The sequence below is a fragment of the Trematomus bernacchii genome, unplaced genomic scaffold (assembly GCF_902827165.1).
Source record: "Trematomus bernacchii unplaced genomic scaffold, fTreBer1.1, whole genome shotgun sequence".
Classification (NCBI taxonomy): domain Eukaryota; kingdom Metazoa; phylum Chordata; class Actinopteri; order Perciformes; family Nototheniidae; genus Trematomus; species Trematomus bernacchii.
The window spans coordinates 9435192-9459057 of record NW_022987828.1 but is presented as its reverse complement, the minus strand read 5'-3'; the positions used below and the strand labels follow the sequence as shown (position 1 = coordinate 9459057).

Sequence of the window (23866 nt, the reverse complement as noted above, 5' to 3'; positions counted from 1 at the left end):
TGACAGGCAGGTAGGCCATCCAGTTATTTTAGCCGGGTCGGCTCAGATGATTGGTCGTACTTTTTACAGTATTACGGCTTCCACAGATGACATTTTTTTATGGATCTTTTGTCAAAGCACTTAAGATATTCATTGCTATCGGGATGTTAAGAGCATTCCATGGAATATAACAAAAAGTGTATCTCTAGCCGGTTTCTCAAACTTACCTACCCCACCTTTAAACTAGCTTTGTGTCTTATTTTATATTGTTTAATATATGTACCCTTTTCAATTATTTTTTTAAAGTAATGCACATTTATATTGCATGTTTGGGGAATAACTTGTGTTGTTAACTGAATAAAGATATATTTGCATCAAGGAGTAAACCATGATTTTATCTCACCAGCAAGCTGCAAACATTCAGAACTGAGAAAGCAATATGTAACTTGGTATTATCCATGAAATGTATAGTCATGGAAGGGAAGGTGATGTTGTTAAATCTTATTTTCTTAATTATTGGTAAAAAAAATACAAAGTGTTGGTCATTTACGCAATTGTAGCTACTGTCACTTGTCAGTGTGCTTGGATAAATGCTCTTTTCATTGGAAAGTGAGTGCACTGAATTTACACCTTAGGCTTCTTTACACAGCATATACTAATGGCAGTATTGGGGAAGCTACTTTGAAACTGAAGCTATCTAATGAAGCTCAGCGCAAGTTCAACCAGGAAGACCGTCTTTACTCATTCACGTATCTCTATTCCCATGTTACTACTCTCTCTCCTCTCAATAAGTGACCGGGGGCGTCACTCTTCAGTTTAACCAATCACTTCGCTCTATTCCCAAGAGCCTATCATAGCGTTCTGTCAAACCTTTTAAGTCTGCTCTTCCCCCTCTGACAGCTGTCATTTCAGGTGACTCTACGCAACCCTCCTCCACCCCTTTTCACCTCCGGTCCCTCTGAATCCAGGGTCAAGCTAAACCACTCCTCTTCAGACTGACCCAACTATCCATTCACCACCACCAGTGTCTAGACCCCAGGGGGGTTTCATCGGATCGGTTCTACCTTCCCGAATGATACTTCCTGCACAACGGGGCCTAATCGCCAAAATTAACATTGCATTCATTTGTGCATCTGCGCAATAAATATGTATTATTACATCAAAACCGTCTCTCCTGATTGAACTGTTAAAGTCCAATGCTAAATAAATGCATTCATTATTTAATGTAATAAAGTTTAAACCAAACAAAACAAATTAATCAATTCATAAAGGTGTTTTTAAAGCAGTAGTCCTACATATATATATATTTGCATCTTTAGGGTCATGGTCGTGGAAATGTGCTTTCATAGTTATTTAAACAACAGTCACGTTTTCCATTTTATCTGACGACTTTGTTTCCCTTTTTTAAAGCAACTATATTTGCTAAAGTACACATACACAACATTAGGAGTCAGGGGTAAACAATCAGAGAAAATAAAACAGGTAAAACTATCGTACCAGGATAACAGTGATGCAACCATGCTGTGTGATGTGAAAGCATTATTTCATTTCTTTGGACAAATATTTGTATTGGCATTTCGTTTTTTTAGCAAAATACATTACTCAAATGTAAAACCCCCCAAAGAAGAAGAAAACAAATATAGCATACACAAATATGCATATGCAGATGTTGACAGTGAACAATAATTTAAAAAAAACAACAACACGTGAAATCATTTTTACTCAGGCACATTGAGCGGTTGTCCTGGGTCCTGCGCCGGGATGTGATAGGTCTGGATTTCGTTGCATCCACTCCAGTCAGTCTCCTTCAGCTCGCCCTTCTACCGGTGACGCCTGCCTCGGCCGTACCTAGTGAGCAACATCTACTAAAAAGTCACTTAAGTTTAACACTAGACCCATCCTTACCTGGTAAGACAGCTATTTATTCAGTTTCACACTGTTATTTAACTCCTTAACAAGCGAGAAGTGTTGTTTACGCGTACTTTACGCACAGCGGTACTCTGCAGGCTAACGAAGTTAGCTAAGCTAGCAGCGCTCGGCATGCTGCGTCTGACACATGTCTACTTAAAGTAGAAGAGTTATGCTTTGTTTTACACGTCTCGTGCTACTGATTAAGAGGCTGCTGCCGTGCAAAGCTAATTTCAAGACAATATTCACAACGTACTGCTTTAACTTCAGTAAGAATGTGTTAGCCTCCATACGGCCTAGTTAGCAGTAGTGAGGTAGCTAGCTGATAATGCAAGTAAACTGGTTAATTAACTCATCCCGGTAATTGGCACGGGCATGTGCCTCGCCACGCCCTGCTGTGCTTACCATTACACGTGAAGGAGCTGTTTTAATAAGAGCCAGGCCTGAAAGTAGCCTCTCCAGTGCGGCAAAATGGCTCCTCTCTGGCTGGGTAACCTTGTCCATCGGCTGTCAAGACTGTTGCACTGCTGTGACCAGAATGCTGTCACTGCCTGACGTGTTGAATTAAAAGTGAAAGCTACTTTTTGAAAATGCAAATATCCGCATATCTACAATGTAGAAGGTGTAATTGCCGATATTTATATAATAGTTCGATAAAAGGGAGATGGCATCAAAGGTATTGTACAGTATGTGACGACAGGAACTGTACATTTAGCTCAGTCCGCTACAATTAGTCATGAATTGGATTTTGGTGATATCCTCGTTGTAAATGCTCACTAATGCAAAGTCTAGCTCTCAACTCAGCAGTTAAAGGCACCACGGCAAGAACATGTACTGAAGCATTCAAATCCTCGAGACCTTTTTTTTTTTTTGCATTACCAACAAATTCTCCTCTAATGTTACCTGCTGGTATTTTGACTAAATCTTAAGGGTTATAGGTGTATTGCCTAAAAACAAAGAACATATCTGCATTTAATCAATACAACACGCATGAGTGGTACATTTTACAGTCAGCAATTAATGCTTTTAAGTCCAAGTATTGGTTTGTTTGCCTAATGGCTTTCTACTGAAGTTTCACTTATTGTGTTTGCTGCTCTTGGATCAGCATTATGCATATGTCACACTCCCTAATCACAAAAATAATTTGAACAATTTGTGTTTTGCACTTTTCCACAGATACAATGGCTGTGCCTCCTTGCTATTGTGACCTGGGCAAGTCTGCCAAGGACATCTTCAACAAAGGCTATGGTATGGTTTCCTCCAGTTTGACCAAGTTATGCTGTGATGTGAAAATATGAACTTCCAAGTGTACTTGATATTGCAAACAACCTTTGAAATGATTTAAACATGTTTTATTTTTTTCCACAGGATTTGGCTTGGTGAAGCTTGATGTCAAGACAAAATCTGCCAGTGGAGTGGTAAGTTCATTTATTTATGGGTTGAGAATAGTAAACTACAACTTACTTCAACAACTCAAATTATGTTACTGTCCATTCAAGTCTAATGGGATTAGGCAATACGAAAGTTAAATACAGTCATTTTTTGGACCTTCCTGGATCCGTAAACATGAAAGCTGCCCAATGAACAATGACATCCAACTTCAGTACTTTTGCCCATCTTCATGTGTTACATATCTCTGTATATGGCACAAATAGTCCATTCAATATTTTTCCTAGTAGTGGAACTATTATTTTCAAAATGTCCCAGAATGGAAGATATTTAACAAATTTGGCGTTAGGTTAAAAACAAAAAATGAGAAGTAGCCGAGAATAAAAGTGTCAAATGTAATGAGAAAGAGCACTGAATGAGTTTTAGTTCAATCCCAGTTATTCCATACAGTGTCTTTAAAGCATTCCTTCTGATTGTCATGTCTCTAAAATTGTCCCTTGTAGGAGTTCAAAACAGCCGGTAACTCCAACACTGATACCAGCAAAGTTGCGGGCAGTCTGGAAACTAAATACAAGAGGGCAGAATATGGCCTGACCTTCACCGAGAAGTGGAACACTGACAACACCTTGGGAACAGAAATCACCGTTGAAGACCAGGTGAGCAATATAAACAAAACATTTTTACACTGTATTTAACAAGGTGCAAACATCAATATTTATCCAGTGAGCATAAAGAGTCAACATTAATTGTATCTTAACATCAAATGGTTTGTTACAGATTGCCAAGGGACTGAAGTTGACTTTTGACACAACCTTCTCACCAAACACTGGGTAAGATTATGGTTATGATCGATTCATTGGAAATTGAGTTTCATGTGAATATTACTTGTATTAAGCCTGCTGCCCTCCACATGAGTCATTTTAGCAACATGATCAGTGCTGTACATAATTCTGAAAAGTGAAGCTGCCGTGTGACCCCTGTCCCATAATGGAACATTCTATTGCAACACAAAATGAGCTGTTGGGTTTTGCGAAACTGCTTAGATTATGTCTTGCAGTCTGCTGTTCTCTAGGAGGTATACAAATGGTTGTACTAGTGTGCCCAGCTGCTCTGGCAATCCTTGTGGGTTTGCTTACTATGAGGTGTAAATCACATGAAGAAAGTGGCACATAGTCCAGAGGAAGCGTGTCGTCTTTCAGACTGGAGGGTGGGAAGGTGACGGGTGGAGATATTTGGCTACAGCATGTTCGAGGATACAGTGTCATGCTCAGACTGGGAGGTAAACAGCAGAACTTTGACTTTTGACTCAGCAATCACTCCAAAGTTCTACTTCAAAGCCAAGCTGGTGCAACAGTTGAAGTGGCAGTCTACTGATAATGTCCTTATCCCGTTTGCTACTTGAGCTGACAGCTGGCAGAGGCCATATGTTAAGAATTATCTCTGGGATCATAAATCTATGGCAGTGGTTTCCAAAGTCAGTTTCACAACACCCTGCGGTGCTTGAAGGACAGGCAACAGTTACGTATGTGACCTCTTCAACGTATCAAAAAAGAGGACATCAAAATTGTTGGCTCTTGAACGATTGGATATATTTGGCATGTTTTAGCATTTCGAAACGGTCTGGAAAAAAAAACAATACAACCCAATTTGCAAGATAAATAAAGCGGACAGTTTCTGCTTAGCTTCAGAACATGCATGTCGTCTCACACTGACGGCAAGCTGGGGTTGTACTTTGTATCGTAGTTTGGTTAACGCAAGTGCTTTCTTTTGTGAAATGATAAAACATAATAGAAAAAGATGTGTATATATATATATTTCTTTATAAATTCCTTTTCCTACCTTTTTTATATGTGCAAAAAGCTTACTACAGGAAATATAACCTGACCTTCTTACAAATGCTTTAATTAAGCCCAATCTGATTTCAGCTGATATTAACGAAAGCTTTGTTTCTCATCAACAGCAAGAAGAGTGGCAAAGTTAAGACCGCCTACAAGCGTGAGTTCGTCAACATGGGCTGCGATGTTGACTTCGACTTCGCTGGCCCCACCATCCACGGAGCTGCTGTCGTCGGCTACGAGGGGTGGCTCGCTGGTTACCAGATGAGCTTTGACACCGCCAAATCCAAGATGACCCGGAACAACTTCGCCATTGGCTACAAGACCGGTGACTTCCAGCTGCACACCAATGTGTGAGTAGATTACTTTTACATTAGGTTTGGGTTTTTGTAAAAAAACAAAAAGCTGGACTACTGCCTTTTCAGGTAATGTAGTCATAAAATATAGAGACAACAAAAAGTGGATGAATGTTTTACTAAAAGATAAAAGCAAAACGTCCAAAACCTCTTTTTAAATTAGAAATTCCTGATTTTATTTACAGTAACGATGGTGCTGAGTTTGGAGGCTCCATCTACCAGAAGGTGAGCGACAAGCTGGAGACGGGGGTCAACCTGGCCTGGACCGCCGGCAGCAACAGCACACGCTTCGGTATCGCTGCCAAATACCAGCTGGATAAGGATGCATCCATCAGCGTAAGTATTGCAGTACAGGCCGTCGGCTTTGTGTGGATAAAATAATATAAAATGTTGACTTATTCTTACCAATTGATTTTTTTTTTTTTTTTTTCCTCCATAGGCTAAAGTGAACAACAATAGCCTTGTTGGTGTTGGGTACACCCAGACTCTTAGACCAGGTAAGAGGTTTCCTACCAGTCAATGGATAGCTGGAGGATTTAAACAAATGTTGAAGTGCTACATTTTAATACCTGTGTTTATAGTACACAGCACTTCAGTTATGAGCAAATGCATGCTTTAAATAACTTGACATTGAGTCATTATAGCAACACTCAACAGCCTCAGGCTCAAAGTCTTTCAACACACGTTCGACAAATGTAGTTTGTTCATGAAATGGCTAATGTTGGTTCCTTTTGCCTGTGCAGGTGTGAAACTCACCCTGTCTGGTCTGGTCGATGGCAAGAACATCAACGCAGGAGGCCACAAGGTGGGTCTGGGCCTGGAACTGGAAGCCTAAGCTTTCAACATACTGCAAGGGACTAGGGAATATCAGAAGAATCTGGCCTTACAGTGTATGTCCAACTCAAACCAGCAGGGGATCACTTGGAGAGATTGGTTCAAAGGCTACAACAACAAACTCTAACTTGTTGTGTATCACCTCAAGTTGGTGCTTCTGTCATTGGTATATTTGACCTTTGTTGCTTTTTACTTTGTAGTTGCATCTATTCAGGAGACAGTGGGTGGCATATTATTTATAAATCATGTCATTGTTTGTCAAGCACTGCCATAATAATGAAATACAATCCTTTCGCCCGTCACCAACTCTGTGTGGCTTTATTGTGGTAATCCCCAGATGGTCAACATCAGTTGATGGTTTTATGTGGTGAGCGTTGTCATACCTTCTCTCTGATTTTATAATCGTGACCATCTGATATTCCTTTGTCATCCCAACAGTTTTAATTGACAAACCTTGTTAAATACACTAGTCTTTTTTTCTGATATTATTTAAAATACTGCTGCACCCATCCTGTTCATGCACACAAGGACAAACTAAAGCTCTGTAATGAATTGTTTTGTGTTGGCCATAATGGTTGTGATGTTCTGTTAGACCTTCCCTTAAACTGAGCAGTTTTTGGGTTGCTTAAAGTTGGGTCTGTAATTTTGAGAGAAACATGTACATGTGGCCGACATGGCAGAATTAGTTTATGTTCATTCTGTACCAACAGACAACTGGGGGGGGGCTGCATAATTCATGTTCACAGTAATGCCAAACTATCATTGTCCTCGAGATGTAACTCCAAGTTGCTCTCTTGGAAAGTGCTTCCCTGTGCTGGGCAGTGACAAAGCCCGCAGGAAGTCTTGGAGGTCCTTCTGTGTGTATGTAAACATTTTCAATAAAGTCTTTGAACTCTACAAATGCATTTCTGGTCTTGATATTGAAGTTCTACTAACGATAACTTATTTACGTTTAAAGGTCACCTATTATGCAAAATTCACGTTTTCATGTGTTTTATGCATAAACATGTGTCCCCTCTGTGTAAAGAGATTCTGGAAAAAAGTTTTGCTCACTTTTTGTCCTGATACATTTATTTAAAAACCTGTCTGAAAATGAGCTGATCAGATTTTTTGCCTTGTGTAACCATTAGCTAATAACCAACCAAGGTAACCCCCGTATCACCTGAATCTCCTCCTAGAGCACCATTGTGTTCTTTTTAACCAAATATCTCTCAGAGGTGCGTGGGGAGTGGCTCCTTATTTTTCATCTAAAGTAACAGACAGAGAATCAGCACTTTTGAAACGGGTTTTTGGGATGTTACAATGCACAATCTGTTTGGTATTTGGAGCCAAACACTTCAGAGACACGTTTTGTATATATCTGAGACCTGTAATGAAAAACAGTATAATAGGGGACCTTTCAGGGGCCAGTATCACCAAATGAGATGGTGTCACCCCTAGGTATGTGTTTTAAAGTGATATTTTTCATGCATCATTTCAATTATTACTAAGATTTGTACGTTCTATTTCACTTGGGGCAAGGTATGGGTGCCTGCAATCAAAAGTCTTATGAATATATCAGGTGTGTAGAGTTGAAACTTTTGAGGAATTGACCAAAAGGAAATGAAAAGCTATCAATAAAATAATGCAACATGCAGTCTAACTGGGACATTTTCTTAAAAGGAAGTCACAGAGCAAATTATTCTTCATGGTAAGAAGATGAGTGAAATAATCCCGTTTTCTTAATGTCCTCTTTAATGACCAAAGTCATGGTTGATATGTGCTCACTATTTTTCATATGCCTCACATCTATCGCTATAGCAACTTGTCTTGCCCTCTAATGCAGGGGTGTCCAAACTTTTTTCACCGAGGGCCACATACAGAAAGATATTCGAAGGGCCGGGCCGCTCACTAGAGGAGAGGTATACTGCCTCATAAGTTAAATTATAAGTTAGCAAAATCAATCAAAAGTAGATATATTATGCTTGATACTTCAATCTGCTTTAAGAAAAATAAACAGCCTACATCCCAGGTCTCCAGAGAGTTTCATTTAATTTGTTAGCAGCTCATCCCTTACAACAGGAGCCCCAGATTGATTATCATAAGAGCAAATAGGAAGGGTATATTTCAAGTTTGTTATGTATATAAATTATTGGGATTTTTTCTTATCGACTAACATTTGTTAGAACATATTTTCAAATGTAATTGACTACATTTATTGTAAATTGGGCTTATTAACACATGATCACTACTGTGAAATATATGTTTACAGATATATTTAATAAGTACAATACAAGAAAAGCTCGAGTTTCATTTGTGGGCCGTATTTCATTATACTTTTTTTAATTTGCTGAGGGCCGATTCAAAAATGTCCCGCGGGCCGTAGTTTGGACACCCCTGCTCTAATGGCACTAATGTTCTTGTATGCCAACACAAGTCTATGGAATATGGAGCAATGCAAGGTGACAGTAAATGGGGTAGTTAAGCAGCCCACTGTATACTTGGTAGCACTATGTTTGTGGAATGGCAGTGCATGTAAAATGATGATTGTTGCTATTAATGAAATGGTCTGATATTGATCTACACCACCTTTAGCAGTTGGTGTTGAGACCTGATGGATGGAGGTGTTAGTGCTGAACGGCAAACTGCTGTAAAGAGGGGGAATGAAAGCATAAAATATAGCTGAGCAAATGGAAACCACATGTCAGTAAAGCAAACACATCGTAGCAGAAACAAGTTCATTACATTTGGTGAGTTCATTCAACACAGTATCCAGAGTGTTTTTGTTGATATTGTATTTATTTGTCAGCACATACCAAAGCAAGTAAAGATTGATGCTAGTATAAATGTAACTTTGCATATTTTACATTCATGATAACATTGAGTGGTGAGTCAAACAATATGAATGCATCACATTTCAAGTTCAAAGGCAAAGCTGTAGAGAAGAATCATGCTCTCCTTTTCATTGTGAAGAGAATTGCCGCTTCCTTCCTTGTGCTTTGCTCAGCTTATGCTTCTCATGTGCTTCTGCATTAGTTAAGCTTTCTCTATTTGTAGCTTCACTATCCCTGATATTTGCCTGCCAACTGCTGTCACATTCAATTTCAGGTGGAAATCTCGTCACTTCCAAAGCCTTAGCAGATATTTCCTGTTTTATCGAGCTCTTATTTCTGTGACTTACTACTCTCCACCTTCTCAGTTGTACCTTGAGGATCCTTTATGTTCTCTGAATCTTCAGGCAGTGTCTGATCCTGGCTTCCTTCCGGTGCTCCCTGATGCATCTCTTTGATTTCTGTATTGACGGCTGTCTTTTCTCCTGGCAACACAGTTTGGACTTCATTGGTTCCCCCCCCACTGTTCAGCTGCTGGTCCTCCACTCGAGGAAGACTTTTCACATCAGATTCAGGAGAAGACTCTTTATTTTCATCTTTAATGCTACCATGTTTATCATCTTCAATGGCTTTTGCTACTTTATCCTCACCTTTGCAGGCTTCAGATTTACTGCTTTCCTTTGCCTCACTCTTGGGTGTAGTCAAAGATACTTGAGCCTTTTCTGGAATCTGTTTCTCTTCAGACAGAGTGCTCTTTGTCTCTGCTGTTAAATCTATGGGTTTCACGGTTGTTTCTAGAGCAGGTACCTTAACTTGCTCTTCAACGCTGCTTAGCTCTTGAGTTTTGTCTGATTCTTGAGACACCTGAGCTGAGGTCTCGTCAACAGGCTTCTCTGCTTGAGCTGGGATAAAACTATCTTTCTCAGCATCTTCTTTTTTACTATCAGGGACTTTTGGCTTTAAGTCATCTGACTTTTGAGAGATATCTTTCTCAACCTTTGTACCTGTAGCTTCTTTAGATGTTGACGTTTCAGCTACTCTTTGTTGTTGCTGGTTGTCCTTCTCATCAAGGCTCTCACTTAATAGGACTTTGCTTTCCTTTGCCTCACTCTTGGGTGTAGTCAAAGACACTTGAGTCTTTTCTGAAAGCTCTGAAAGAGTGATTTTTGTGTCTTGTGTTAAATCTACAGTTTTCTTGGTTGTTTCTAGAGCAGGTACCTTAACTTGCTCAACGCTGCTTAGCTCTTGAGTTTTGTCTGATTCTTGAGACACCTGAGTCAAGGACTCGTCAACAGGCTTCTCTGCTTGAGCTGGGATAAAACTATCTTTCTCAGCATCTCCTTTTTTACTATCAGGGACTTTTGGCTTTAAATCATCTGACTTTGGAGAGATATCTTTCTCAACCTTTGTACCTGTAGCTTCTTTCTCCTCTTTTGGCTTTTCAGCTACTTTTTGTTGTTGCTGGTTATCCTTCTCATCAAGGCTCTCACTTAATAAGACTTTGCTTTCCTTTGCCTCAATCTTCGGTGTAGTCAAAGATACTGTAACCTTTTCTGAAAGCTCTTTCTCAATGGACACAGTGCTCTTTGTGTCTTCTGTTAAATCTACAGTGTTCTTGTCTGTTTCTGAAGTAGGTACCTTAACTTGCTCAACGCTGCTTAGCTCTTGAGGTTTGTCTGATTCTTGAGAGACCTGAGCCGAGGACTTGTCAACAGGCTTCTCTGCTTGAGCTGGGATAAAACTATCTTTCTCAGCATCTTCTTTTTCACTATCAGATTTTTTAAGAAGTTCATCCTCCACAGGGACCTCTGGCTTTAAATCATCTGACTTTGGAGAGATATCTTTCTCAACCACTGTACCTGCAGCTTCTTTAGATGTTGACGTTTCAGCTACTTTTTGTTGTTGCTGGTTATCCTTCTCATCAAGGCTCTCACTTAATAAGACTTTGCTTTCCTTTGCCTCAATCTTGGGTGTAGTCAAAGATACTTGAGTCTTTTCTGAAAGCTCTGAAAGAGTGATTTTTGTGTCTTCAGTCAAATCTGCAGTTTTCTCAGTTGTTTCTGAAGCAGGTACCTTAACTTGCTCAACACTGCTTAGCTCTTGAGTTTTGTCTGATTCTTGAGACACCTGAGCCGAGGTCTCGTCAGCAGGCTTCTCTGCTTGAGCTGGGATAAAACTATCTTTCTCAGCATCTCCTTTTTTACTATCAGGGACTTTTGACTTTAAGTCATCTGACTTTGGAGAGATATCTTTCTCAACCTTTGTACCTGTAGCTTCTTTCTCCTCTTTTGGCTTTTCAGCTACTTTTTGTTGTTGCTGGTTATCCTTCTCATCAAGGCTCTCACTTAATAAGACTTTGCTTTCCTTTGCCTCAATCTTCGGTGTAGTCAAAGATACTGTAACCTTTTCTGAAAGCTCTTTCTCTACGGACAGAGTGCTCTTTGCCTCTGCTGTCAAATCTGCAGTTTTCTCAGCTGTTTCTGAAGCAGGTACCTTAACTTGCTCAACGCTGCTTAGCTCTTGAGTTTTGTCTGATTCTTGAGACACCTGAGCTGAGGACTCGTCAGCAGGCTTCTCTGCTTGAGCTGGGATAAAACTATCTTTCTCAGCATCTTCTTTTTTACTATCAGGGACTTTTGACTTTAAATCATCTGACTTTGGAGAGATATCTTTCTCAACCTTTGCACCTGTAGCTTCTTTCTCCTCTTTTGGCTTTTCAACTACTTTTTGTTGTTGCTGGTTATCCTTCTCATCAAGGCTCTCACTTGATAAGACTTTGCTTTCCTTTGCCTCAATCTTCGGTGTAGTCAAAGATACTGTAACCTTTTCTGAAAGCTCTTTCTCTGCAAACACAGTGCTCTTTGTCTCTTCTGTTAGATCTGCAGTTTTCTTGTCTGTTTCTGAAGCAGGTATCTTAACTTGCTCTTCAACGCTGTTAAGCTCTTGAGGTTTGTCTGATTCTTTAGACACCTGAGCCGAGGACTCGTCAGCAGGCTTCTCTGCTTGAGCTGGGATAATATCTTTCTCAGCATCTCCTTTTTTACTATCAGATTTTTTCAGAAGTTCATCCTCCGCAGGGACTTTTGGCTTTAAATCATCTGACTTTGGAGAGATATCTTTCTCAACCTTTGTACCTGCAGCTTCTTTCTCCTCTTTTGTCTTTTCAGCTACTTTTTGTTGTTGCTGGTTATCCTTCTCATCAAGGCTCTCACTTAATAAGACTTTGCTTTCCTTTGCCTCAATCTTCGGTGTAGTCAAAGATACTTGAGTCTTTTCTGAAATCTGTTTCTCTACGGACAGAGTGCTTTTTGTCTCTTGTGTTAAATCTGCAGTTTTCTCTGCCATTTCTAGAGCAGGTACCTTAACTTGCTCAACGCTGCTTAGCTCTTGAGTTTTGTCTGATTCTATAGACACCTGAGCTGAGGACTCGTCAACAGGCTTCTCTGCTTGAGCTGGGATAATATCTTTCTCAGCATCTTCTTTTTTACTATCAGGGACTTTTGGCTTTAAATCATCTGACTTTGGAGAGATATCTTTCTCAACCTTTGTACCTGTAGCTTCTTTCTCCTCTTTTGGCTTTTCAGCTACTTTTTGTTGTTGCTGGTTATCCTTCTCATCAAGGCTCTCACTTAATAAGACTTTGCTTTCCTTTGCCTCACTCTTAGGTGTAGTCAAAGACACTTGAGTCTTTTCTGAAAGCTCTTTCTCTACGGATAAAGTTTTCTTTGTCTCTTGTGTTAAATCTGCAGTTTTCTCTGCCATTTCTAGAGCAGGTATCTTAACTTGCTCAACACTGCTTAGCTCTTGAGTTTTGTCTGATTCTTGAGACACCTGAGCTGAGGACTCGTCAGCAGGCTTCTCTGCTTGAGCTGGGATAAAACTATCTTTCTCAGCATCTTCTTTTTTACTATGAGTGACATCTGGCTTTAAGTCATCTGACTTTGGAGAGATATCTTTCTCAACCTTTGTACCTGCAGCTTCTTTCTCCTCTTGTGGCTTTTCAGCTACTTTTTGTCTTTGCTCATTTTGCTTCTCATCAAGGCTCTCACTTGATACAACTTTGCTTTCCTTTGCCTCACTCTTAGGTGTAGTCAAAGATACTTGAACCTTTTCTGAAAGCTCTTTCTCTGCAAACACAGTGCTCTTTGTGTCTTCTGTTAAATCTGCAGTTTTCTTGTCTGTTTCTGAAGCAGGTATCTTAACTTGCTCTTCAACACTGCTTAGCTCTTGAGTTTTGTCTGATTCTTTAGACACCTGAGCTGAGGACTCGTCAGCAGCCTTCTCTGCTTGAGCTGGGATAAAACTATCTTTCTCAGCATCTCCTTTTTTACTATCAGATTTTTTAAGAAGTTCATCCTCCACAGGGACCTCTGGCTTTAAATCATCTGACTTTGGAGAGATATCTTTCTCAACCTTTGTACCTGCAGCTTCTTTAGATGTTGTCTTTTCAGCTACTTTTTGTTGTTGCTGGTTGTCCTTCTCATCAAGGCTCTCACTTAATAAGACTTTGCTTTCCTTTGCCTCAATCTTTGGTGTAGTCAAAGATACTTGAGTCTTTTCTGAAATCTGTTTCTCTACGGACAGAGTGCTTTTTGTCTCTTGTGTTAAATCTGCAGTTTTCTCAGCTGTTTCTGAAGCAGGTACCTTAACTTGCTCAACGCTGCTTAGCTCTTGAGTTTTGTCTGATTCTTGAGACACCTGAGCCGAGGTCTCGTCAACAGGCTTCTCTGCTTGAGCTGGGATAAAAATATCTTTCTCAGCATCTCCTTTTTTACTATCAGGGACTTTTGGCTTTAAGTCATCTGACTTTTGAGAGATATCTTTCTCAACCTTTGTACCTGTAGCTTCTTTCTCCTCTTTTGGCTTTTCAACTACTTTTTGTTGTTGCTGGTTATCCTTCTCATCAAGGCTCTCACTTAATAAGACTTTGCTTTCCTTTGCCTCACTCTTAGGTGTAGTCAAAGATACTGTAACCTTTTCTGAAAGCTCTTTCTCTACGGACACAGTGCTCTTTGTGTCTTCTGGTAAATCTGCAGTTTTCTCAGCTGTTTCTGAAGCAGGTACCTTAACTTGCTCAACACTGCTAAGCTCTTGAGTTTTGTCTGATTCTTGAGACACCTGAGCTGAGGTCTTGTCAACAGGCTCCTTTGGTTGAGCTGGGATAAAACTATCTTTCTCAGCATCTCCTTGTTTACTATCAGGGACTTTTGGCTTTAAATCATCTGACTTTTGAGAGATATCTTTCTCAACCTTTGTACCTGTAGCTTCTTTCTCCTCTTTTGGCTTTTCAGCTACTCTTTGTTGTTGCTGGTTATCCTTCTCATCAAGGCTCTCACTTGATAAGACTTTGCTTTCCTTTGCCTCAATCTTCGGTGTAGTCAAAGACACTTGAGCCTTTTCTGAAATCTGTTTCTCTTCAGACAGAGTGCTCTTTGTGTCTCCTGGTAAATCTGCAGTTTTCTCTGCCATTTCAAGAGCAGGTACCTTAACTTGCTCAACACTGCTTAGCTCTTGAGTTTTGTCTGATTCTTTAGACACCTGAGCTGAGGTCTCGTCAACAGGCTCCTTTGGTTGAGCTGGGATAAAACTATCTTTCTCAGCATCTTCTTTTTTACTATCAGATTTTTTCAGAAGTTCATCCTTCACAGGGACCTCTGGCTTTAAATCATCTGACTTTGGAGAGATATCTTTCTCAACCTTTGCACCTGCAGCTTCTTTCTTCTCTTTTGTCTTTTCAGCTACTTTTTGTTGTTGCTCATTTTGCTTCTCATCAAGGCCCTCACTTAATGAAACTTTGCTTTCCTTTGCCTCACTCTTAGGTGTAGTCAAAGACACTGTAACCTTTTCTGAAAGCTCTGAAAGAGTGATTTTTGTGACTTCAGTCAAATCTGCAGTTTTCTCAGCTGTTTCTGAAGCAGGTACCTTAACTTGCTCAACACTGCTAAGCTCTTGAGTTTTGTCTGATTCTTTAGACACCTGAGCTGAGGTCTCGTCAACAAGCTCCTTTGGTTGAGCTGGGATAAAACTATCTTTCTCAGCATCTTCTTTTTTACTATCAGGGACTTTTGGCTTTAAGTCATCTGACTTTTGAGAGATATCTTTCTCAACCATTGCACCTGCAGCTTCTTTCTCCTCTTTTGGCTTTTCAGCTACTTTTTGTTGTTGCTGGTTATCCTTCTCATCAAGGCTCTCACTTAATAAGACTTTGCTTTCCTTTGCCTCAATCTTTGGGGTAGTCAAAGATACTTGAGTCTTTTCTGAAAGCTCTGAAAGAGTGATTTTTGTGTCTTCTGTTAAATCTGCAGTTTTCTTGTCTGTTTCTGAAGCAGGTACCTTAACTTGGGCTTCAACACTGCTTAGCTCTTGAGGTTTGTCTGATTCTTTAGACACCTGAGCCGAGGACTCGTCAACAGGCTTCTCTGCTTGAGCTGGGATAAAACTATCTTTCTCAGCATCTCCTTTTTTACTATCAGATTTTTTAATAAGTTCATCCTCCGCAGGGACCTCTGGCTTTAAATCATCTGGCTTTTGAGATATATCTTTCTCAACCATTGTACCTCCAACTTCTTTCTCTTCTTTTGTCTCTTCAGCTACTTTTTGCTGTTGCTCGTTATCTTTCTCATCAAGGCTCTCACTTAATACGACTGTGCTAGGAGTAATTGTATCTATATCCTCTTCATCGTCAGCTGCTTCAGTCTCTTCTGACTCTTCTTTACTTTCCACAGGACTGCCAGCATCACATCCATTCACTAAATCCCCAGCCGGTGCTACTTGATTCTGCTCACTGTCAGACATCTGCTTTCTTTCCACGTCTCCACTGTCTTTATTATCCATCTCTTCCTCACTGCTCCCTCTATCTCTTTTGGTACCCTCATCTGTCTCCTCTGAACCCGTCTCCTCATATTCAGACATCTCTATTTCCCTGGTGGTCTCCGTTATGATCTCCTCCACGAACTTGTAGTGGGGCTCGGCGCGTCTGTGTGGGCCTCCCGGTCTCAGACAGGGCAGCATGTAAACGGGGGACTGGTGGTAGATGTAGGGCAGGGAGACGTGGGTGTCGGACATCGCGGTCAGACGAGTCTCCTCACCGCAGAGAAGTTTCCTGCAAGGTATACGACACAGATTTAAATCTGCTGTGATAAATGTACACTTCTGATACAACATGTATTTTAACCCATAAGAACTCGTACCCATTTCTACTTTTGGGGACATTAAGGGGAACATAATTTAGACTAAATAGACCACATAGAACACATTTCTGACAAGAAACCCCCCCTAGTGTCAAATATCTGAAATGTGACATATATGTCACAATGGGCTTTAATGGTAAAATAACTCTTATTTATAACTTAATTAATGAGGATGATATTTTGATTTAAATTAGTTTGAACATTCTTTGAATTGAAGAATAAAGAATATATTAACTAAATATAATTGAATCAGCTAAATTAACTGAGCAGATCATAATCATATTTCTAATTGTGCATATATGTCACTTTGGGTTTACTGTGAACGTTTAGGGTTATAGTCCCGATGTGACACCAGTGTCACAGCAATGTTTGTCTCATTTCTTTCATATCTATTTGATCAAGAAATGTTTCCTCAACAGGTTAAATGCAATAAAGGACATGTTAAGCAATTTAATTCTTAAATGGCTTGAATTTGACCTTTAGCAACAAACAAAAAAGCTTTTGAAATGTAGCTAGTTGTGTCACATGTGTTAGTCTGGCACATGGACATCTTGGACATGTTGTTATGGGAACACAAAATCAAATGACCTGGACCATGACCCACCAGACTGTTCAGGGTGTGTCAATTAGGGACTTCATGAGATCAAATAAAGGCTAAAGCTATAAGGAAAATTTAAATTAAAGATTTAAGCAACTGCAAAAACATACTACTAAATGGTCTTTAGAGGAGGTGAGTAATTAGTAACTTTTAACAATTAATACAATCTGAAAATGTATTGGTTGCTTATCAAAATGTTGATGATAAACTATGGGGTTACATAAGAATATATAGTTTAAAAGCTTTATAGAATATAACATTATTGATGTTCTCTTCCGATCTTAATGATTAAGTTATATTGAAGAACTTTGCATCGTGACAGTTTTCAGGGTTGAGCTCTGTTGTGAGATTAACACAACCTGTTTATGTTTAAATACTTTTTTAAGCTTTATTAACCAGCTTTAGACATGTTAGTAACCAATTAATGAGTTACAGTACTTGACAGTATAAATGACTACATTTTGCAAACATTATTGGTTAATGTTTTGTTTGTTGGTCTTAAATGAACTGACTCGTGCTCCGTGCTAAAGTCTTAACCATCTTTCATCAACAGGTATTGTTCAGGTCTTTTACCTTACATGTGGATTTAAACATAGATCAAAACTATGTGGCGACACCTTGTGGTAGGAGTGTGTATCTATCTAATCAACACATCCCCCTTTCTTTGAGGTAATATAAACAAATAGTGCAACATCAATTCGGAGCTCGAGTTAGTTCATTAATAGACCAACACACAAAACAGTTAATAACAAATAAATGTACAGAATGTTGTGTCTTTTAAGATAGTGGTTTAGATTGTAGCAGCCTGTCATGTATTTTATATTTTCAACAGGCAATACAAGGCATCTATACATTAGTTTATAATCGACCATATTCACATAATAAAACATTGTGATTGTTTGCATTGAACTATACCTTGTTTAATAGCTTTGTTCTTAAACTCGTAATTCTTAATCCCTAATGAAGCTAGCCTTTGAAATAACGAGAGCTGTCCCTCTCTAACAGTTAACGCCATTTAGAAATCAGCAAACCTTACCTGTAAGTCATTATCTCCACATCCAAAGCCATCTTCACATTCAACAGGTCCTGGTACTCCCGCAGGTAACCGGACATGTCAAATTTGCAATTTATGAGCTCATTTTCAAGTTCTTTGATTGTGTTCTGAAACAGGAGAGAAAGAAAGAGTGTTACTGGACCCTATTTAGAGCATTTTCTTTATTAAACTATGCTTTTACAAAGTGAGTCTCACCTGGTAATGAATCATTTCTTCCTGGTGGCGATCCTCCACGTCACGGAGTTGCTTCTGCAGCGCCTCCCTGGTGCCATAAGTGCAGTCCAGCTCGATGTCCTTGGTCTGCAGGCGCTTCCTGTACTCCTGGATCTCTTGCTGGGTCGCTTTTAACGCCTCTCTCTGGCTCTCAGCTGCTTCTGTTAGCCTTGCAAACTGAGATTGGAAAGTGTCTCCCTGCTGCTGGACGTCAGACACGGTATGACCTTCCAGTTGTGCCCTGATGTCCCGGAGTGCCGCAGTAATTCCGGAGTTTCCAAATGCATGCGCCTTGACAGTCACCTGTGCATCCTGGATTTGGTCCATTATCTCTGACACCTCGGCTTCATGGTTTCCCTTCAGGAACTGGATTTCATCCACGAGAGACTGCGCTTTCTTGTCCATCTGTAGTTTAGCCTGATACGCGTCATTAATGTCCTTCTTGAGGACCACGATATTGCTCTCTGCATCCGATCTGCTCCTCGCTTCCTGGTCATGTTGTCTCCTTAAATTGGACAGGTCTTCCTCAAAATTGTCGTGCTCGACTTCAATCTGATGCTTCTGATGAGTGATTTCCTGAAGCAGCTGCCTCAGTTTCCTGAGCTCTGGTCCATACTCTTCCTCCAGACAAGAGGCGGGTTTCGCTTTCCCTCTTATCTCACCGATTTCTCTCTCTAGCAGAGTATTCTGGTACTGCAGGTGGTGCACCTTCTCTATGAATCCTGCGAGACGATCGTTTAAGCCATGCATCAATTCCTTCTCATTAAACTTCCCAGGGTTAGTCAAATCCATGCCGGTGGAGACGGCCCTGCTATCTAACCCCGAACGTGTCGGCTTGCACTGTGAATACTCATCTTGAGCTTTCCTGTGCGGAAAGAGGAGTCTGTTCTCCATGCTGAGACTCAGGCTGTGGTGATGTTTCTCCGCTGCAGAGGACGGGTTTTTATACCGACTCCATCTGCTCGGTGTGCAGAACGGAGCTGTCCGGAGTGCTGAATAGGTGAAGCATCAGCTGATGTTTAATGAGAGCTTACACCGCGATTTGTCGCAGAAAGCAGTGACGTGAAAGGACTGACCAACCCCAACAAAATAAAGCTTCTGTACATTATTATTATTATAACTGTTGTTATTTGTATTGTTATTATTATTATTATTATTATTATTATTATTATTATTTTTATTATCATTATTAGAGAGCGTTTACATTGTTAAGATCTTTCATTTCACTCTACAATATTCCACGACCAACCTGCTTTACTGCTTTTAGATGACGTCATTTAAAACACCACATACTTTTCCTTCACTTCTTACTGACTTCAGATCAAGGCTTACACCATCTTATAATATAATAAAGTGTTTAATAAATATTTACATATATCCTGATGAAAAGCCGGAAATCAAGTCATGTGGTTGCATTTGGTGGTTACGTTTTCGTTCGTCCAAAACTTTTCTTCAGTGTGTCTTTTTATTATTATTTATTTTCAGTAGGCTACTGAATGTTGTCAGGTACTTTGTTACAATTGTTGTTACGCAGTGTTTGCATTTCATATTGGAGGGAAATATTCTACATCAATATAATTTAACTCAACCACATATACTTAAATAAGTCCTACGTTTTGCTATAAGAGCACTGCTAGACCGTATACTTCCACTGTTTAAACAGTATATAAATATGAATGAATATACATTTGAACATAAACCACTATAGTTGTTAAAAATGAAATATGATTGTTATTTTTGTTTTTTTAACAGTAATCTCATTACACAATCTTTAAAAGCCTAAACTTGTATTTTCAGTATGTCTTATTGCTATTTTGATGTTAACATTTGTGCTGTATAAAGGCTGACATGTTCATCACACTTTACAGTACTTAAATGTAGCTCTATAAAACATTTTACTTTACTCCACTTCTATAGCCTGTATTTTTTTAAGTGTTCAGTGTATTCTAGCTACAGACAGAGTTGATCACATCAGCCTGAAAACTAAACAAAATGTTTCATGTCCTTAACAAAGACATCCTCTATTTAAATTAAGTATATGTTTTTTTGTTACGATGCTGAGCTGAAGCACTCTGTATTGTCACTTGATGAAACTGTATGTATAGCTCTTTCATGATTGCTGTCTTTGTAAAACAGTGAACACAGAGAGGGACTTGTATAATATGTAATCTGCTGGATGATTGCTGTTGCAGACAAAAAAATTGAGAAGGCAATGTACTATCATGTTTTTTATTTAGTAAATCTTAAGCAGGCCAAACATGGAACTTTTCAACTCATAATTTAGCGTTTAATGACAATGGACAGCCCGTCGCCCACAGGGAGCATGCTCAGATCGATCCTCTCGTCCTTGTGAAGCTTTTTATTGAGAGCATCCAGAGCCTGGGAGGTGAGGTCACTGGGAGCAGGATTCACAACCCTTCCGCTCCACAGCACCTTCAAAGACAAACACAACACTGCTGATTCATTCTGGTCCCAGTCTTAACATGCTGCACACCTTTAAATCCCACAGCAAGCTGGATCCTGCTTATGAAAAGTGTACTTACATTGTCAATCGCAATGATGCCCCCTGTTCGTATGAGCTCTAACGACTTCTCGTAGTATATGTCATAGTTTAATTTATCAGCATCGATGAACACAAAGTCATATGTTCCAGCTTCCCCGGCTGCAATCAGTTCATCTGATGAAACAGAGATATACATTTAAAATGTCCAAAGTCAATTTTCTTTGATTAAAAAAACATAACTGAGATGTATACAAAAACATACCTAGTGTCTTCATTGCTATTTCATGGCGTACATCTATCTTATTTTCAACTCCAGCCTAGAGAAAAGGTTACATTATATGAGAGTTGTGCAGAATCTTTAATTGTTTTTGAAAGAGAATGTTAGGCAAGGCTAAACAGGAATTGATTTTCCTGTTTGGGTGACACAGTTTCCTGAGCAGACACCTTTTTTATTCTCCAGCTGGCAACATTTTGTGAAGACACACTGACAGAAGGTAGATGTGCAGTCTGCTGTCTGCTGCACAATCTTGCTCTGACAGAAGCATCAATCAATCTCACTAAAGTTGCAAATTCAAATGAGACACAAGCACCAGGCTGTACTGTGTCTTTTTTTATCTTGTGTTGAAGACTTGACGTGATATTCACAAAGAAATGTTCTCACCTCTTTAAAAAACGGTTTGGCGATGTCCACATAGGTTTCTTGTATTTCACAAGCTACTACATTTCCACTTTGTGGCATGGCCAAAGCCATGCTCAGAGCATTGTACCCAGTGTACATCCCTGCAACAGAAATGTGAAGTTATCTCCTGAATAATATCCCTTAAAAATGATTCAAATATCAGAGGCTTCTATTGAAGCAAATACAAACGTGTTTATATGAAAGCAACTGCATTCCCATATAAAGCATGCAATCCGAACTTACTGTCGAAAATTGAATACAGTTACATTCACAGCAGTAAATCAATATCTATATAAATGGATGCAATTTAAATTCCCCTCTTGAGAATCCAGAGTAGGCAAATTCAGGATGTGCCATTTACATTTTGTGCTCACAACACTTTTTCTTTTAGACACTTATTAAAGTTGTTTGAATTCAACTGGTCATTTTAGGACCTGTAAATCCAATTAAAGTTTTTCATCTTAATTTCAATAGCAAAATCTTACTTACTTAATCATCAATTGAGCCAAAATAGAAGTGACCAAATCTCTGTGCTTTCAGCTCATGTTTTGTCATACAATCACAAAGATAGCTTTCAGAATAAGATATTTTGCCATAAACTCTGAAGCAATAATGTACTGATAAATACTGTTGACTTTATAGTACAGAGTCATAAGTATTTATTTTTCAACAGTAAGAATTTATGATGAGTTTGATTTCACAATCAGATGTTCAGTTCCAATAAATATGACCCTTATTGCTGCCATAGTCTAGATTTGATTATCTCACCAATTTCAATGGCTTTAGTTGCATTTATCAGTCTTATAAGATTTGCCATAAACTGAGCTTGTTCACTGGCAACCATCATGATGCTCCATCGGTCCTCAAGGGTTCTCTGAAATGAAAATATCAAACTATGTAATAAACAGTTTATCATTATATTATCTGACTAAATGGATACACATCTCCTGGTACTACTGCTGTTTGGGGGTTTTATGACACTGTGCTGCCCTCTGGTGATCTTATAAGTGTATTACTTGGAGACAGAAATGATATACAGTACTCTGGTAATTATCTTTAAATGTATTGTATTTATATAGAAAGTAAAGAAAATAAATGTGACACTTAATGCACACTGAACATATGCCATTCTAAGCAGGTGTGTCTTCATTTTCTTTTTAAAGGTATCTAGTTTCAAAGTTTGATTAAAGTTTACAAGTAAAAACTTCAAAGTTAAATCATTTTTAGTTTTTAGCCCAGAGCTCTTCTAGACGACCAACCAACCATCGTCTGACCTAAATAACCTGCTGATGGCTTCAGCATGTTGATACATGTTGGCAGGCTCCTGCTCATGCTAAACTAAGTGATAAAAATAATTCTGAACTGAACCTCATGGGAATCAAATGTAGAGATAAAAACTTGGATGTGACCGAAGATCTTTAGGTTGACCCGGTCAGGGGCATGGCAGCGTCAGAGTGAAACACTAGACAATTCAGGGGTATCTTGCTTAGACAATAAGTGAATGACTATGCTTTCTTCATCTCAACAGGTGACACCAGATTATGAGGGTTTGTTGTTTCTCTTACCAGTCTGAGTTTGGTGAGGACTGGGTGCTCTCTCAGTGAGTTGTTGACAATATACTGCAGCACAGGATCATCCTTCCCTCCGCTGTGACTCTTCCCGATGAAGGCAGACTTTCCCACACCTGACCGAGGAGAACCAGAACAGAAGCGACAGTTACCACGATGCAAGAAATGTCTCTCCTCTGCCAGATTATAAACAAAACCACCATCTCATACTGTACCTGTTAGTACAACAGCAAGTCCAAGGAAGAACATTGTTTTGATATCTATAGCCATTATGTTCTCGGCTCTGGCTTTGTTGAAGAAATGTTGACCAGCTTTACTTTACTGAAAGTCTCTGTCAGTCCTATTTATACAGTACATCCTGTGTTTGCTTTACCTAATCTGTTGGGAGGAAGCCTACATTTATTGATTTTCCGGATACATTTCAAAAGTGGGGATGTTTTAGAAGAAAAACAACAGTTGTTTAAATCAAAAGGTTAAATGATATGATTAAATAACTTACACAGTAAAGTCTCATGAGAAACACTAGCACCAACACTGACCAAATTGTATTTAAATGAGTTTGTTATTCTTTATTAGCTGAATCTCAAAATATTGCAGTGGTTATTTTGCAATTCAAACAAGCGCACTTTGGACTATTTTATCTGTGTTTGATGTGCTCACAGTCTTCCTGAATGTCCACTATTGCTCAACACTGTATTTCACCACAACTCATTGAATAAGAACTTTTGTGTATTTCACCAGACAACACTTTCCCAACTTTGTAAATGTCCTTTGCAAGTTGACCACAAAACATGGAAGACACTCTAATAAAATTAGTTTCAAATAGTTTTGAAGCCCTGGAAAGACTCTTTCTTTCTGTGTTCATAAACGTTTCATACAGTATTCAATGAGAGGACCAAAGTTCTGACTACTTATTTTACAAATGAGATGTATTTGGTGAAGAGAGAACT

General features: G+C 39.3%; 3 protein-coding genes across 3 annotated transcripts; 1 reads left to right on the top strand and 2 right to left on the bottom strand.

Moving 5' to 3' along the window:
• The first annotated feature begins 1738 nt into the window (after positions 1 to 1738).
• Positions 1739 to 7204, top strand: vdac2 (voltage-dependent anion channel 2). Its single transcript, XM_034152251.1, has 9 exons — positions 1739 to 1887; positions 3064 to 3135; positions 3256 to 3305; positions 3780 to 3932; positions 4054 to 4106; positions 5237 to 5464; positions 5653 to 5803; positions 5907 to 5964; positions 6211 to 7204. Exons 2-9 carry the CDS (start codon positions 3069 to 3071, stop codon positions 6300 to 6302), a joined length of 852 nt encoding a protein of 283 aa, XP_034008142.1. The 5' UTR covers positions 1739 to 1887; positions 3064 to 3068; the 3' UTR covers positions 6303 to 7204.
• A 1919-nt stretch (positions 7205 to 9123) lies between these two features.
• LOC117499685 (neurofilament light polypeptide-like) lies at positions 9124 to 19060 on the bottom strand. The gene is made up of 5 exons (XM_034152250.1): positions 18149 to 19060; positions 17936 to 18060; positions 15445 to 16213; positions 12751 to 12888; positions 9124 to 9801 (listed from the first exon to the last, which is right to left on the bottom strand). The coding sequence occupies exons 1-5, from the start codon at positions 19058 to 19060 to the stop codon at positions 9445 to 9447; spliced, it is 2301 nt and encodes a 766-aa protein (XP_034008141.1). The 3' UTR covers positions 9124 to 9444.
• A 1321-nt stretch (positions 19061 to 20381) lies between these two features.
• comtd1 (catechol-O-methyltransferase domain containing 1) lies at positions 20382 to 23255 on the bottom strand. The gene is made up of 7 exons (XM_034152431.1): positions 23132 to 23255; positions 22914 to 23032; positions 22117 to 22222; positions 21331 to 21449; positions 20932 to 20986; positions 20710 to 20843; positions 20382 to 20599 (listed from the first exon to the last, which is right to left on the bottom strand). The coding sequence occupies exons 1-7, from the start codon at positions 23184 to 23186 to the stop codon at positions 20447 to 20449; spliced, it is 741 nt and encodes a 246-aa protein (XP_034008322.1). The 5' UTR covers positions 23187 to 23255; the 3' UTR covers positions 20382 to 20446.
• Positions 23256 to 23866: the final 611 nt, after the last annotated feature.